Here is a 14,404-nt window from a genome sequence, read left to right on the forward strand (position 1 = left end):
CCGCCCCGACACCGCCAGCCGGGCCCCACCGCCGCTCCCTCACCCGGCAGGGGAAGCGGAGCCGTCCCCGCCCCCTGCACCGCCCCGCGGCCCGGGCCCGGCCGGGGGCCATGGGGGCGTCCCCTCGATGCCTCAGCGCCGCGCCGGGGCTGCCCCGCTGCTGGGGAAACGCCGCCCCAAGCCAAAAAAAAAGGGAAAAAAGAACAACATCAGCCGCTCTGCTGTGAACTGCAGACCCGCCGGCTGAGGCCTGTCTGTCCGTGAGACATGTCTGTCTGTGGTGCTGCTCCCTCCGCCTGCGGGTCCCCTCAGCTCCAAGCCCGGCTCCCCTGAAGGCAGCTGCAAACCAGGCGGCTCCTCCTCCGTAAAGGCGCGTCCGTGGCGGCTCTGGGGGGTTTGGGGATTTGGCTTTTAGTACAGCCGGAAAGTAGGGGCTGGGGGGGGCTCTGAAACTTTCGCTTTAGCCCAAAATGTACGGTGTATTGCTTTGAAGAGTTTGGCATCTGAATGTGGTCTTTTTCCACACACCCAGTGGCCTCTTATCTTTGAAATATTTAATATTTTAAAGTTATTTCTGTTTTAAAATTGAGTTCCAGGTGTAAGGAGTGCCAGTGAACCCCAGCGTGCCCAGCAGCCTGCCTGCTTCCCGGCCCTTTCGCCGCCATCCAGCCCGGGCGCGCTCTCCTGGAGCGTGCAGTGCTACGGCACCTCTGAGCCCTGCTCCCAGGGACTGCTCTGGAAGGAGGCTGTCTTCTGAGCTGCTACACGTTATCTTCCCGGTATGTGTGACACTGTATTTGTTTCCTATAGCCATTCAAGTCTGTGCTATCACAGAGAAAAACTTTCAGCTCCCTTCAAGGTGTCTCAAGTTAAAACTTCTTTATTGAGCTCATTCTCAGGACCTCCCATTGTTGGCTTGTATTAACAGTAAGTCACTGATACACAAACAAAGCAGAAATGACTGCCCGTGTAAGATCTTAACTAGAAAGTGTAGCATACTATTGCCAAGGTATCAGAAATGTCCCAATAGTTCTGTAATAATAACTTGTCATACTAAAACTCAAGAGTTCGCGATGGGGAAACTCAACACTCTTCAAACAAAAAAACATCTTTTATTTTCAAATTATGATATATGGCTTTGATATGTAAAATAAGTGCATTGCTGCCTTAATTAAACTAATATAATTTGAATGTCTGTGTTTTGTTTTGTTTTTGTTTTCCCAGTTGAAAGAACACAGTGATTGTAGTAGATAGGAAAGTTACAGTGATTACTCCCTCTCTTAACCCTCTTGACTATCTCACCATCCATGAGATTATACACGGAAAGTTTGCTCAGCAGAAAAGGAGAGAGTCTTGGAATGCCTGGGCAAAAGCATCTCAGTGGGACCACAGATGCTGTAAATTACAGGCCCAGAATTTGTCTGCGTGGCTTTCTCTGAATTGATGCTCCACAAGCTATCGCAGACTTGTGTCTGATAACTCAGTGGACAGAACTTCAATTACCTGTCCTGTGTTGTTTGGAAATACAAACTTTAAAGTATTTGTAGATGTTGCCTAAATCCTAAGGATTAAGATGTTTCCTAACCTGAAGGAAAGGGTGTTTACAGCATAAGCCTAGGAATGCTGCAGGTGCCTATAAAGACAAAATTTTCTGACCCTTAGGTGTATCTCCAGAGGCAAAAGTCTTGGCCCTTTATAAAATGGTCTTATATCCATTCAACTGGTTAGCATGGCTGCAAAAGCACTGCTGAGATCTGCAGCTAATACGTCAATTGTTCACTGAAAATTCAAAACTACTTCTGGCAATGATTCTAGGTGCAGTGTCAGGCCGACCCTGCCTCCACAGTGTGCTTCCAGTGCCAGCTTTACTCAGTTTGTGGTGCTGTCTTTCCAGGTACCCGAACCAGGCTGCTCCTTTTAAGGACGAGACATATTTGTACACATTTGTTGGTTCAGCACAGTTACCTGGTTGCTTGCACAGCAGAGCTGTAATCTTTGTGATGTCCTGCAGGTGTCTTCCTGTGCTTCCTCAACCCTGGCATTTTGTACCCTAGGCAGTTGGAGGAGCAACAGGAGGGAAAAGGATGCAGCAGCCAGCAACTGGAGGAGCTAATTCCAGCTACAGAGCAAGTAACTGACCTTGGTGTGTGAAGGTTGCAATTCGGTAGTGGTTCCTACAGAAAAACCCTGTATTTATCAGCTTATTATTGAATGATACCTAGTAACAGTTATGTACTTAGCTGAGTGATAAAGAAATATTTACTCAACAGAGAAGATCCCATCAAAAACTACGTCATGCTCATTTGAAAATCCACACGGTATCCCCTTTAGAAATCTTGGTGCAAAATGGGACAAGAAAAACTATCTTAAACAAGTGGATGGATATAGTGCTCTCAGTCACTGGCCTGAAAAACTGCCTTTTGCTGTGCTCAGAATACTTTCCTAGTTCATCTCTGCTTTCCACTTTTAATGGCTCTCTACATAAGCCAATATAACTGCTTTTTGCTTTCAGGTCACTTCTGAAATTTATAAGCAAATAAAATAAAGATTGAAAACTCCACTGTTTTTCAGTTCTACAGAATATAGAGCGTACCCTTGATCTGGTAATACCCCAGGAGTACAAGACCTGTCAGTTAACGCAGGGGTCAGTGGTACACATCCTGCTCCGACGTGCAATTGGGACACTGCAAGCAAGGCTGCACAGGTGCTGAGAGGAGCTCATGGATCCCATGGACTAGGTGATGATTTAGACTAAGCAGGATAAAACTTGGGCTGAACTCTCTGCCTTCCATTTCCATTGCCAGGTGCCACTGCTGCTGTGTGTGGTATTTACAGGCTGAAGTATGCTCAGGCATTTTTCTTTGTGCCCAGCCATCACAGCTGTTGATCTGTCATTAGAGTTGAAGGGCTATGGCTGTAGCTGTAGTTAAAGGCTTTAGGTTGCTCTCTAAATGCTTTGGTTAGACTCCAGAAAGGATCAGTAGTTCACCTCACAGATCTTACCATTAACTTAGGACCTTACAGTACAATTTGTACGGTCAATAAAGCTTGAGTTGGCTAATTGTTTATGTGCTTGAAAAGGATAAGCATAAACACAGTAGCGCAGTAACGGAGCCCAGTGAATGGTAAGGCAGACAGATAAATTGCAGCGTTAGCAGAAATGGAGCTAAGCAGTCAGGCTGAAAAGTCCAGCTTCAGCTTGGCTGCCTGGTTTTGTTATCTGATCCCAGTGCTATCTACAGGTACTTCCAATTACAAAATGGATGTTTATTTATGTGACCAACCAAAATACACTCTAACGTAAATTAACTGTAGAACTACAAGGTGATTTCTCTATGTAATTATGCCTGGAAATTTTGCCAGGGAATGTATAGATAAATAGAACTGACACAGCGCCCTACTCCAGAAGGTAGCTAAACAATAGTACAAGAAATTAGAGATTCCCTTTCACTGTAGTACAAAACAGGCTATCAATCATTTGCCTAGGAAGAGTAGTAACAGTTCTGTATTGAGTTACATCGGACATACCAGAAAAAAGGCAATGTGGCTCCTGTAAGAGGAAAGTTAGTGTCTTTCAAAGCTGTTGTTTTTGCAAATGCTATTAAAAAAGGCTAGGGTTCCTCACACCTAAATTGGAGACACATAAATTGGTTGTTGCTCTACACTTTTTGTACAATCAAAAGAGATAAGTGGGCTGATTCACCCCTGAAGCTGCCTGTTGACTGCAGAGGAGGTTGAAGATTGCTATTTTTTAAGCTAGGTGACTCAGTCAGCTTCATTCTAAGGGAAGTAAATTACAGCAAAGGAGGAAGACTTGGGGTCTCATTTTCTCAATGCAGAATCATTAGAATTTATCTGTGAATAGCACTGAGATCAAGTAACAACATTCACATGTATCTTAAAATAAGGGGTTGCTCTGACACACTGAACAGGTCTGGTTTCTAATGTTAAAAGGGAATCCTGATATTCTTTAAGAATTGTGTCCTATAGTTTTTTAACAGAGTTTCAGAGCAAGAATAAAACTGGAAAAAAGTGAATGACCGTTAGTCAAAAGCTGATATTGGGATTTTCTAGCCATGGTTACTGGAATATTGTGTTTGTTAACAATTTAGTGAAAAGAAAGGACAGCCAGATGCCATTTTTTTCAGCTGCCAAACCAGAAGGGCAAGTGCTGCAAAATATGTTACAGCTCAGAATCCATCCATCTTCACTTACATGAGCAGAAATATTTTTCCCACTGCTGCTTTCAGTTTTGAAGTGTAACTCATCAAAGGAGGTCCCTCATGGAAAGGGTATTCTCGTCTCAAAAAGCAGGAAGGTGTAGTTCCAGAGAGTAGCTACATCAAGAGTGGAAAAAATGGCATTATGTTTTAAGAATGAAAATAGAGATTCTCACAGCACTGTATAAAACATTTAGAAAAAATAAGATATGCATATCCTAAAAAATAAAAAGGCTAAATATTATATATTCTCCAGATTTACAATACCTAGTCTTATTATTTAAAGTGATCAAAGATTATTACAAATTTAATTTTATTAATTTATTAAACATGTACATATCAAAGGTAAAGCTACTCAAGCCAATTTGAAAATAATCCAAGTTTTTCCTTTTGAAGTAGCAGATCACAAAAAGAGGAATTTTTATAAAAATTCTAATTAAAAAAAAATCTGTAATATTGACCCATGTAACTTATTGTCAGTACTTCTCATAGGAGTAATATTTTCCTTGAAGTCTCAAGTAAATATAGTAAACGTGTTGAAGTAACTGAAAAAACATGGAAGGAAGGAGTCAATCTGATGAAGCAATGTCTATGTTAGCACTATTTTTTTCCTCAAGTATACCTTCTGTGTACAATTCCTGCTGCAGAAAAGAGCCATGCAGTTCTTGTGACATAATTCTTCCTTGTGCTATGAGCATGCAAAATGGGACAGCCAAAGCATTTTCCTGCTAACCTGGAAAATTCACTGGCATTCACTCATCACAAAAGTAAATTGAGCAATCCAGGCTGAAAGCCAAACTTTGCCTGAAGGCTGATTGTTGGTGTTCTGATTAAATGTAGAATTCTGCTGCATTTTGCCCCAGTGTCAAGTATAGCTTGTTACTTTCCTCTTCCATAGGAAAGCCCAGTAAGGATTAAACGACTGTATTCTTTTGTGTTTGCTCTTTGACTTTTTCAATTTCTTTCTGGATAAAACTCTAAAGGGTCAGAGGGGAAACAATTATACTAAGTGCTGCTAATCAGATTTCGTGTCTTAGAATGCAGAGACAGCTCCTAAGAGCCTAAAGTTTTTTTCCGGCATTTTAAGTAACATGATGCAATTTCATATTAATTCTGCACCTCCTTACCTTGGAGTTGTCTGTTGAACAAGTAGGAGGGCTTAGGCAAAAAAACACCCAAGAGCTGAGACTGTGTATTTGAGCAGAGACATTGCAGACTGCAGAACTGGGCACCAGATACTGCAAAGATCAAGAAAACAATGGTATTGTGGTACTGCAAGTTCCTGTATTAATCCAAAATGCCAGACGTTAACTAACTTTTTGGGAATACATATTACAGTGCTCTCACTGACATTTGGTAGAAACTCATTTTTTTCCTAGTCTCTTCAGGTTTTTTTTTAAGAGACTGATTTGATAGTGGAACAGCTGCTGACTTTGGCAGATGTGGTAACTTCTTAACTTTCTTCTCCCTGTAAAAAGACAAATCCCTGTGCTAGCAAAAATACCCAACCCTTTACTGAAGTCTAAAAATATGAGCAGGTAAAGTGAACACACACATTATCATCCAATTATTGTTCACAGCTATTAATTCCACACATAAAAATTTACCCATGAAGTGGAGGATGGCAGATAAAGGCTGAGCCCCTTATAAACTTTGCAAAGCATGCAAGAAAAAATACGCAACACTCACGTCAGAACGTTATAACAAAATGAGCTAGTGTATTTTATTTCGGGTAAGAGCCAAGAAATCTGACATTTTGCCCAATATGGCTTTCTTCTAAAATTAAAAAGTTGCATATACCTACAGTTGAGTCCACCAGCTACAGAAAATTTGCTGTATGCATCTTTAATCCACAGCAGCATCACCAGAATACAGCTTTCAGTGGAGTTTTCAAGCAGAATTATAAGAAGTTTTAAAATGTTCATTTAGAATATTTTATATTGTTTATATGAAAACATACAAATTTTTTCATTTATACATATACTACATATAAAACTCATTGTAATTAGCAAGTATCTTCATCTGGGTATTTACCTTTGTGCATACAAGGAAAAAAGTATGTAGTTAGGGCTTCAGATGAATATTAAAGTTCAAGACCTTCGTATATGCTAACTAAAACGTTATTCAAACAACTCAAATTTTCCTGCTTTTAAAAGATAAGAGATTCGGCTTAAAAATACATTCATAAAACAAAGAGACAATTTTCTCCCTGAGACTACCAGTGCGAATTACTTTGTGGTAATCTTTGAATGAAAAAATACAAAAGAGACAACGGGCTTTTTCAATATACTGCAGCAAATTTCTGGAACAACACTGGCATCATAAAAGGTGTAGATTGGAGAATCATGCTCACTAGCTGAAAAAAACATGTTCATAGATTAGTTTAAGACAAGAAAACCCTTTAATATAGACAATTGAAGGTAATTAAGTTTTCAAGATCTATATGTGTAATATGTAGAACTGGGAAAAAGCTGTGTTTTTTTAGTTTTTTTTTTTTTTTAATTTCAGACATGATTTTTATCCAAAGCAGGACTTCATGCTCAAAATGTAGATTCTTGATTTATGCAGAGATACTTAGTACATAGTATTCTAAAGGTTTCAAGCATTTGTCTTTGTTAATATTAATAAAATAAATACATAATCTGTGAATACAGTTTCTGCTTAAATTCAGTGATAAAGTTTTAGATTATAACTCGAGGGCAAAGTCTCAGAGGCAGCAGTTAAGAAGTCAAACCCCTGCCCCAATGAACAGTGTCTATTTTTTTTTTTTTTATGGTCTTGTCAAAATCACTCTGCTCTGAAGGCTAGCAGCTACACTGTTTTTGATTTACTTCACAGTCTTCCTTTGAAATCTTAGAAAGAGGACAGTTTTTAAAATGCTAACATAATAGAATTGGGATGGATTAAACATATCTTGCCCAAATTGGAGAGAGAGTGGGATATATATATTTTTTCCTTTTACAATTTAAATTGTATTTGTAACAACCATGCGATTTTCTAGGGGGGAAAGCCTTACCTGAAATCAAAGAAAACATTTATAGGAAAAAGGGGGAAAGCATTATGTTTGTTCTACCAAAATTTATTATGTTGTACTTACAAAGTTTAAAGGTTCTTCCATTTTAAATAAAAATAATAGTTATAATTACACACATTATATAGTACCATGTCAAGTGATTCCAACAAATATCACATGAAATACAGTGCATTTTCAAATCAGAAAGACAAATACTTTCTCATTCACAGTGTTTGACAAATTACAGGAAAGCTTGTTCACATGAGGGTTTACTTAAGGTCATGCTCTGATAAACAGTCCACGTCACGCTGGGCCACAAGAACAAATCATCTCTCAGAATGTGAAGTATCGGGCAAACCACTCCTGGCGTTGTGGATCTGGTGAAGCCACTGGTGAAGCATCAGTCTGAGGAGGGCTAAATTCATAGAAAGAAAAAAAAAATTAACCCACAACTAAACAGAGTACCAAAGTTACGAGGAAAAAAAAACAACGCACAGAAAATAAAGAGTGAAGAATAGCCTGGTTTTCCTTGGATTACTCATCAGTGTGCCTCTGGATATGATTTAATGTCTCTCTACAGAATCTGTGATCATCCACTCCATTGGAGAGCATCAGCAGCATGGACAAGTCAGTTCAGCAGCCACATTACAGGGTGGGAAAATAATACTTTGGGAAATGGAATTGAAAATCTCATAAACAGATGTGTGTTTTCAGAAGAATAAAAGGGTTTTCTTGGAAAAGTGTGACTGTACAAGGTCCTCTTTTAGCATCCTTTTCCTGTGGCAAAGTTAATTTTCGGAAATATGATGCAAGCATCATATTCATAGACATGTGCTCACAGACACTGGTTGGCAACTGAACAAAAATACAGACTATTTTAATACTTTACACTGATCACAAGTATCACTTGCATTGTTGTTCATGCACACATTTAATATTTGATAATAAACTAGGAAAAATTGCTTCACTGCAAACAAGATTTGATTCTCCCTTGAACCATTAAAATCCTCATTAAATAATCAAGAGAAAAATTAATTTGATTTAGATCTAATTATACAATTAAGTTCGTTTATCAATAAAATCCGTAATAAAAAAATCCATACTGTATTACTGGATAATACAAAGCACAAAACATTTTGGAGTGGAAACTCCAGCATCACAGTCCACGAGTTCATGCACATGCATATTATAGATACCTGACCGCAGTCATGCACATCACATGCACAGGAAAAAGTAAACTTACTTATTTTTTAAAGATGGTTTTCCTGCCATAAACTGTTTTTACTTATCTATTTTACATTATATTATTTGTTTCCTTTTATAATAAGTAATTGCTAGGTATGTGGCCTTTCACATTAAACCAAAAGAAAGCATCAACAGGCAGGTGCGAACTGGTAATCTTGTACATCACTTTAAGCTGCCAACTTGGAGGCAAGAGATCAGTACCTATTAAATACAGCATACAGCACTTCTTCAGTGCCTTTAATATGTAGCCACATAAAGCAAAAAGATTTACCTCTAAGAAACCATTTTTAAGTTAATAATTCACTATATAAATTTATGAGAGAATTACTTTAGACTTCAATGCTGATTTTAACTACCAGAAGCTCAGCATTAAGCACCCAAGCGTGTACGTTTCCTGTTTCTGTAGTAAATTATGCCTATGAAACAGTTTGATATTGGTGGGGAAAGGGGAAACATAAAACATTCATGTAGCACAGAAAAGAGTTTTCTTACATAAAACCATCATCACACAATACTGAATAAAAGAAATTCTGTGCTGGTATCAACTTCCTAAATGACAATCAGCAAATAACACAAACATTTAAAACAATTGTTCATATATGTAAACAATTGGAAGCACATGAATTCTGTTAAGGTATCTAGAGAGGTTTTCAAAGTTCAGGATTTATGAAAAAGTGAGAGAATACTTCATGTTTCAACAAGGTCTACAATAAAAAGGAATACTATAAGAGGTTACAAATATTATGTAAAATTGAAAATTCATAACAGCACTTGTACCTCTGAAAGGTTCGTAAAGCAAGTGGGATTCGGCTCAATACAAAAGCAAAATTTTCCTGAGTTAAGAAAAGAAAAAGAAAAAAAGATTGGTGAGGCAGTGCTCACCTCAAAAACGTCTTGGGCTCTTTGGGTGGTATTGGCTGTGGCAGTGGTTTGCTGCTGTTGAACTCAATATCGTGGATGGGTGAGTTAGGAATGGGGTCCAGGCGGTTAGGATGTCCATTGCCCACTCCGCTAGATTCCAGAGCACTTAGATTGGGGGACACTCACAAACCTGTTTGTTGATTTATCATTCTTCTTCTTTTGCTGCATTAAAAATAACAAATGTAAGGAAGGCTCCAGGACAGATGAGGAGATTTGCAAATTTAGGCGTTTTTTTTTTTGTGGCGTTATTTTTTTGGGGGTAGGGGGCATGATAGGAAGGAGAGCAATTGGGACAGACTGGACTTTTTTTCTAATTGTAGTTTTATTATTTTATTATATATTATATTATAATATATATATATTATGTTATATAATAATAATAATATATTATTATTATTATATATAATTATAATATATTATATAATAATTATATATTGACCAGAACTGATCACCACAAATTTCTCACATTTCTAATCAAGTTGATTAAGTTATTAAGACTTAGTGTAATAACCAACGAGTACATTTTTAAATATTTTTTTTTATGAATGATGAATTTTTATGAATTATGAATAATGAAAAATTTATTATTAAAAATAAAGATTTTAAATATCTTCCAGTATAACATTTTGCTCTATTCTAAAACATTGAAGATAAGTAAGTTTTCCACCAAGGTTTTGTTAAACCTTTCATCTTTACTTAATTCTTTTCTTGGTATTAGTGAAACAGCTCTACTGTCAAATATAATTACAGAAAAATTTCAGTGATGAAAAAAGTAAATCTCTGCAACAGGTTTCACCCCATTACTGAGTCACATTTTGGTCAGTAAAACTTGGAACCTAGAAAAGCAGCTACATTTCTTTAAATGCAGTTATGCCCTTATAGTAAGCATTATAGCAATCCTGCCGAAGATGAAAATAATACTGTGTGAGAGTTCAGTTTCTTGCTCAAAAAAAGCCAGGCTGCTAAAGCTACTACAGCTAACACTTCTAAACACCAGATGGCACAAGTGAACCTTCTTCCTTTATTAATACTACTGATAGTATTCAGGGGACACAAAATACTGAAGAACTTTATTTTGATATCACTGTTTTACTCTCCATAACATATCATACAAGGGAATCAGTATTTATCCTCTGTGCTCTTACATATTTTAATGTAGAAAAATGCTTCAAATAGTTCTCTAGGTCTTCAAAAATAACTGTGACAGAATGCCATGTGTGTTTTCTGACTTCTATTCAATATTCCATGTCAACAACAAAATTATTAAAAAACCACCCTATTTACAAAAATAAGATTAATTTATTCTCATGAATTATCTATTAATTGAGTATATAAGAAAAACTTCCAACAGAAAAGCTGCTCTATTCATGGGTGGCCTAGAGTTCAAATGGAGACAGTCTTACTATTTGTTTGTTATACTCTTCTGTTTAGCTCCCTGCTATCTGATTTCACTACTTGACCTCTTCAAAGTTGAAAATTGCAATACTGCTCTGTAGGCCAGTGGTGCATGTGCTTATCAAATCAAGATTGAAAGATAATATAGTGAACAGAAAGCTATACTATATTTTTGGTTTTTTATTTTTAATTATCACAGAGGAAGACACTAGCTGTAAAAGATTAAACTAAAATCATCCCGAACACTTTACGTCCTCAGGCTGAAGAGGCAAGAATGGAAAATAGGTTGGTAAAAGTAACCAAATGTACGTAGAACACACCTGCAAGGTAATATACACTGTAATTAAAACCGTGTATAAACACACTGTAGTTAATCTGCGCTTCACACTGGCTCATTTCTGGAAAGTGTATTTATCTATATAATGCTTTGAAATACTGTAGTTCGTATCTTATTTTCTATAAAACTCTACACTTCTGAAGCAGTCAAATCTGGAGAAACTGAATTGTGTGTATTGTTTCTATGGAATTCATGCAAAATATTACGAAACTGCAGATCTACCAATGTAAGGCTAAACAGATCCACTGCATAAATTTGAAAAAGCTCTAATAAATACTGCAATGGTTGTAATTTTGTATTAATGTGCAAAGCATGTAGTAACTCATAAATTCTGTCATTTTATTATTTCAAAGAGAATGAAATTTTCAGTTTGTTTGTAATTCATTCTCCAATAACACAGCACGTGCTTTGATAAAGTAACATGTTCCACAATTCATGAAACGAGAGATCAAAATGTTCTGGAATACAAGACTGTTTTAAATTCTTACGGATTTTAAGAGAGAGAAACATATGGTAAAAGTATATGAATTTTCTCTATGGAAATCTGATGTTGAAGTACTTTTCCCAAACAATTCAGACTTCACACAAAACACAAACTTATATACTCAAGGCTTAAATTTCACATCTTTAAAACAAAATGGTTCAGACAAACTTCCCAAAATTTTCAAACAACCTTTCACACAAAGACAAAGCATTCAAATTAGTTTGGGCCTAGCAGAGACAACACCAGGATAGCTAAGTTCCTTTATGCAGGCATTCATAAGAGTTAGGTAACAGCCGGTAAGCTTGCCAGAGCTGCTGGACTCCTGAAAAATGTCGGAGAGTGTTGACAATTTACAGCAGAGTTTGTGGAGAGGTGGGAAATACTCTGATCTGATGTGAAACCGTAAGATTAGCTAAATAACATAGCCTGATCTCTTAAATGACAGAGACAGACCTTCTTTTACACAGTGACATCCTATTCGTTCTGCCCCAACCTGCTTACTTGATAACCAAACACTGGATCTTAGGTAAAATTATTCCAATGTCAAAGAACCCTGAATTGTGCAAGAACTATGTTGCTTTATTTGGTATATCTTTATTTTTTCCCTTACTGCCTGTACTTGTGTCAATCTGAGTGTCTACATATAATCTTCATAACTGATATGGTTGTGAACAACATAGCCTACAGAACTTATGAGAGTGATTCTGCTCACCCTATACTAGATACCTACTCCATGCTCAAGTCTGTTGCAAGATTGAGATATCCCTTGACTCTAACAGGAATTCAGGACACACAGTGCACATGTAGATGCTAGTATGCAGACATTTAAATTAAGGCATCAATACGAAAACTGAAATCTTGACCAAAATTTTTTTTGTTACCCATTTCCGAACGCATAAAGGATGTTTTGACTACCAATGTTCTCTGACACCTGTGTGAACTTGTTTATCTCCAAAGCGGACCTCACAGCTGGGAAAATCCCTTCCCTTTCCCATGCAGGTGAAATAACCTACGGATTATTACAAGGAAGAAGGAAATGGTCTGAGGACTCATTCTTACTGCTAAAGTGGTGGAAAGAGACAGAATGAAGGTACCCAACTGCAGACTATTCTTCATGTAGGAATGTTGCTGGCTTTTTAAGTGACAGAGAGGCTACTATGCCTGTTTGTACAGTAGCCTCCGTTGGTTGCTGTTCACCAGGATGGAGATGAATTGGAAAAGGCTGCTACTGAAGTGTTTTTGCTTATATAGGATGCAACAATAACTAAGAAGGTTAGAGGCTGATTTCTATCTCCTACTGCCCTTACACTCTATACCCAGTTTGTCACTCCAATTCTCCATTATTAGTCTGTCTTTCTACTCGCGCTCTCCTCATACTTTTCTTCTTCCTCTTTTTACCCCTATTCCTTTTATTTAGTGTCCCCGCTTCCTCTGTGTTTCTAGTGGTCTTACATCCTGAGCACCATCTGCAAAATAAATTTGTCCTCGCATTTTCCATAATAACCAAGAAAAATCATTTGAAAATAAAGCTGATTGAGGATGTCACTGTTCTCTATTATATATATTCTACAATCCTGTCCTCTGTACGGTCACTTTCTGTTTTGACTTCAGAGTTTTGTGAGAAGGAACTGTGTTTTATGTTATACATACATGTACATAAGAAACAAATACGTACACAAAAATCAGGAGAGACAAATGGAAACATGATGTTCCTTGTTTTGAACATGTCACTAAGTAAAAAAAATAGTGATATATGTACATACGCACACACACATTTCTTCTTTTTACTACATGCTAACTTTAGATTTCTTATTTTTCACTTAGCAGTCAGTGAAGCCCATGGAACATACCTTCACCAATGGATTAATAACACCAACATTTGGGCTTGCATTAAACACTTGTTGTAGTTAGTCTCCCTGTTAACTAGCTCCAGCTGATAGAACTTTTTGTCTTCCTAAAAGAAGAACAAATAGAAACTTCTTTTATGCATTCTCAATCAGTTAGTGGCCAAATCTGCCTAGAAAGTGATCTCAAATAAATTTATGCGTACATTTTTTTAAAGAAACCGATATTTCTAAAACTACATGTCATGTTTGTATATTATATATGTAACTACTACATAATTTCTATTTATGCAGTTCTGTTGTATATGTTGTATGAGAGTGAGTATAGATCAATGGATTATGCACTGGTAAGGATTCAGTATAGTTAACTTCCGATCTCCCAGTTACTTTGAACTTTCCTCATTCCTTCTTGCTTCTGAATTAGGATCTAATCAGACTAATCTGAGCAAGGCTGCTGAAGTGTGAGTTTGCGAAAACTCCGTGCATCAGGAAATTGGAACCTTCTTTAGAAAGCTCATAGAAGAGACCCATTTCTTATATGGCTTACATGGCTCACTTCTTATTCCAAGATTGCAAATAGGATATGTAGGATCAAGGTCATACTGCAATATTTTTTGGTAATAATGTATTATGCTTGATTGTACACTCTTTGCATCTAATTAGTTTTACTATTATGAGACACTGGAACCACAGGAATAATGTATTAAAGAATAACAAATACATGCTATCAGCATTGGCTCTTTAACGAATTTTGTACACTTCATATAGATTAACATTTATGTCTGTCAAGATATTAACCAGGAGAGCATAAAAGTCTTACAATCAATTTCTTTATGAGTTGGTCCCGCTCTGCAATTAGGTCTTTCAGTTCTGAGATAAGCTGCAAGTCTTCTGGTCTTGATTCTCTGTTTTTATATTTTTCTTCCATTTCTTCTAAACTTTATA

General features: G+C 37.1%; 1 protein-coding gene and 1 long non-coding RNA gene across 5 annotated transcripts in view; one reads left to right on the plus strand and one right to left on the minus strand.

Moving 5' to 3' along the window:
• The first annotated feature begins 97 nt into the window (after positions 1 to 97).
• Positions 98 to 13,332, plus strand: LOC121067443. Of its 4 annotated transcripts, none has more exons than XR_005818293.1 (4): positions 98 to 779; positions 2,012 to 2,143; positions 2,572 to 2,738; positions 12,615 to 13,332. It is a non-coding gene; the product is annotated as an uncharacterized LOC121067443 (long non-coding RNA). The 4 variants fall into 4 exon arrangements; XR_005818292.1 differs by lacking the exon at positions 12,615 to 13,332 and adding an exon at positions 7,814 to 9,339; XR_005818291.1 differs by lacking the exon at positions 12,615 to 13,332 and having other exon boundaries at positions 98 to 472; positions 591 to 779; positions 2,572 to 4,323.
• The window catches only part of FAM184A (family with sequence similarity 184 member A), an 80,230-nt gene continuing 71,744 nt past the window's right edge, over positions 5,919 to 14,404 (minus strand). Inside the window, 6 exon segments of the mRNA XM_040551977.1 lie at positions 5,919 to 7,648; positions 9,361 to 9,515; positions 9,517 to 9,561; positions 13,466 to 13,512; positions 13,515 to 13,569; positions 14,280 to 14,397. Coding sequence (XP_040407911.1) covers positions 7,567 to 7,648; positions 9,361 to 9,515; positions 9,517 to 9,561; positions 13,466 to 13,512; positions 13,515 to 13,569; positions 14,280 to 14,397 — 502 coding nt within the window. The 3' untranslated portion in view covers positions 5,919 to 7,566.

Source organism: Cygnus olor, chromosome 3 (assembly GCF_009769625.2).
Source record: "Cygnus olor isolate bCygOlo1 chromosome 3, bCygOlo1.pri.v2, whole genome shotgun sequence".
NCBI classification, from domain to species: Eukaryota; Metazoa; Chordata; class Aves; order Anseriformes; family Anatidae; genus Cygnus; species Cygnus olor.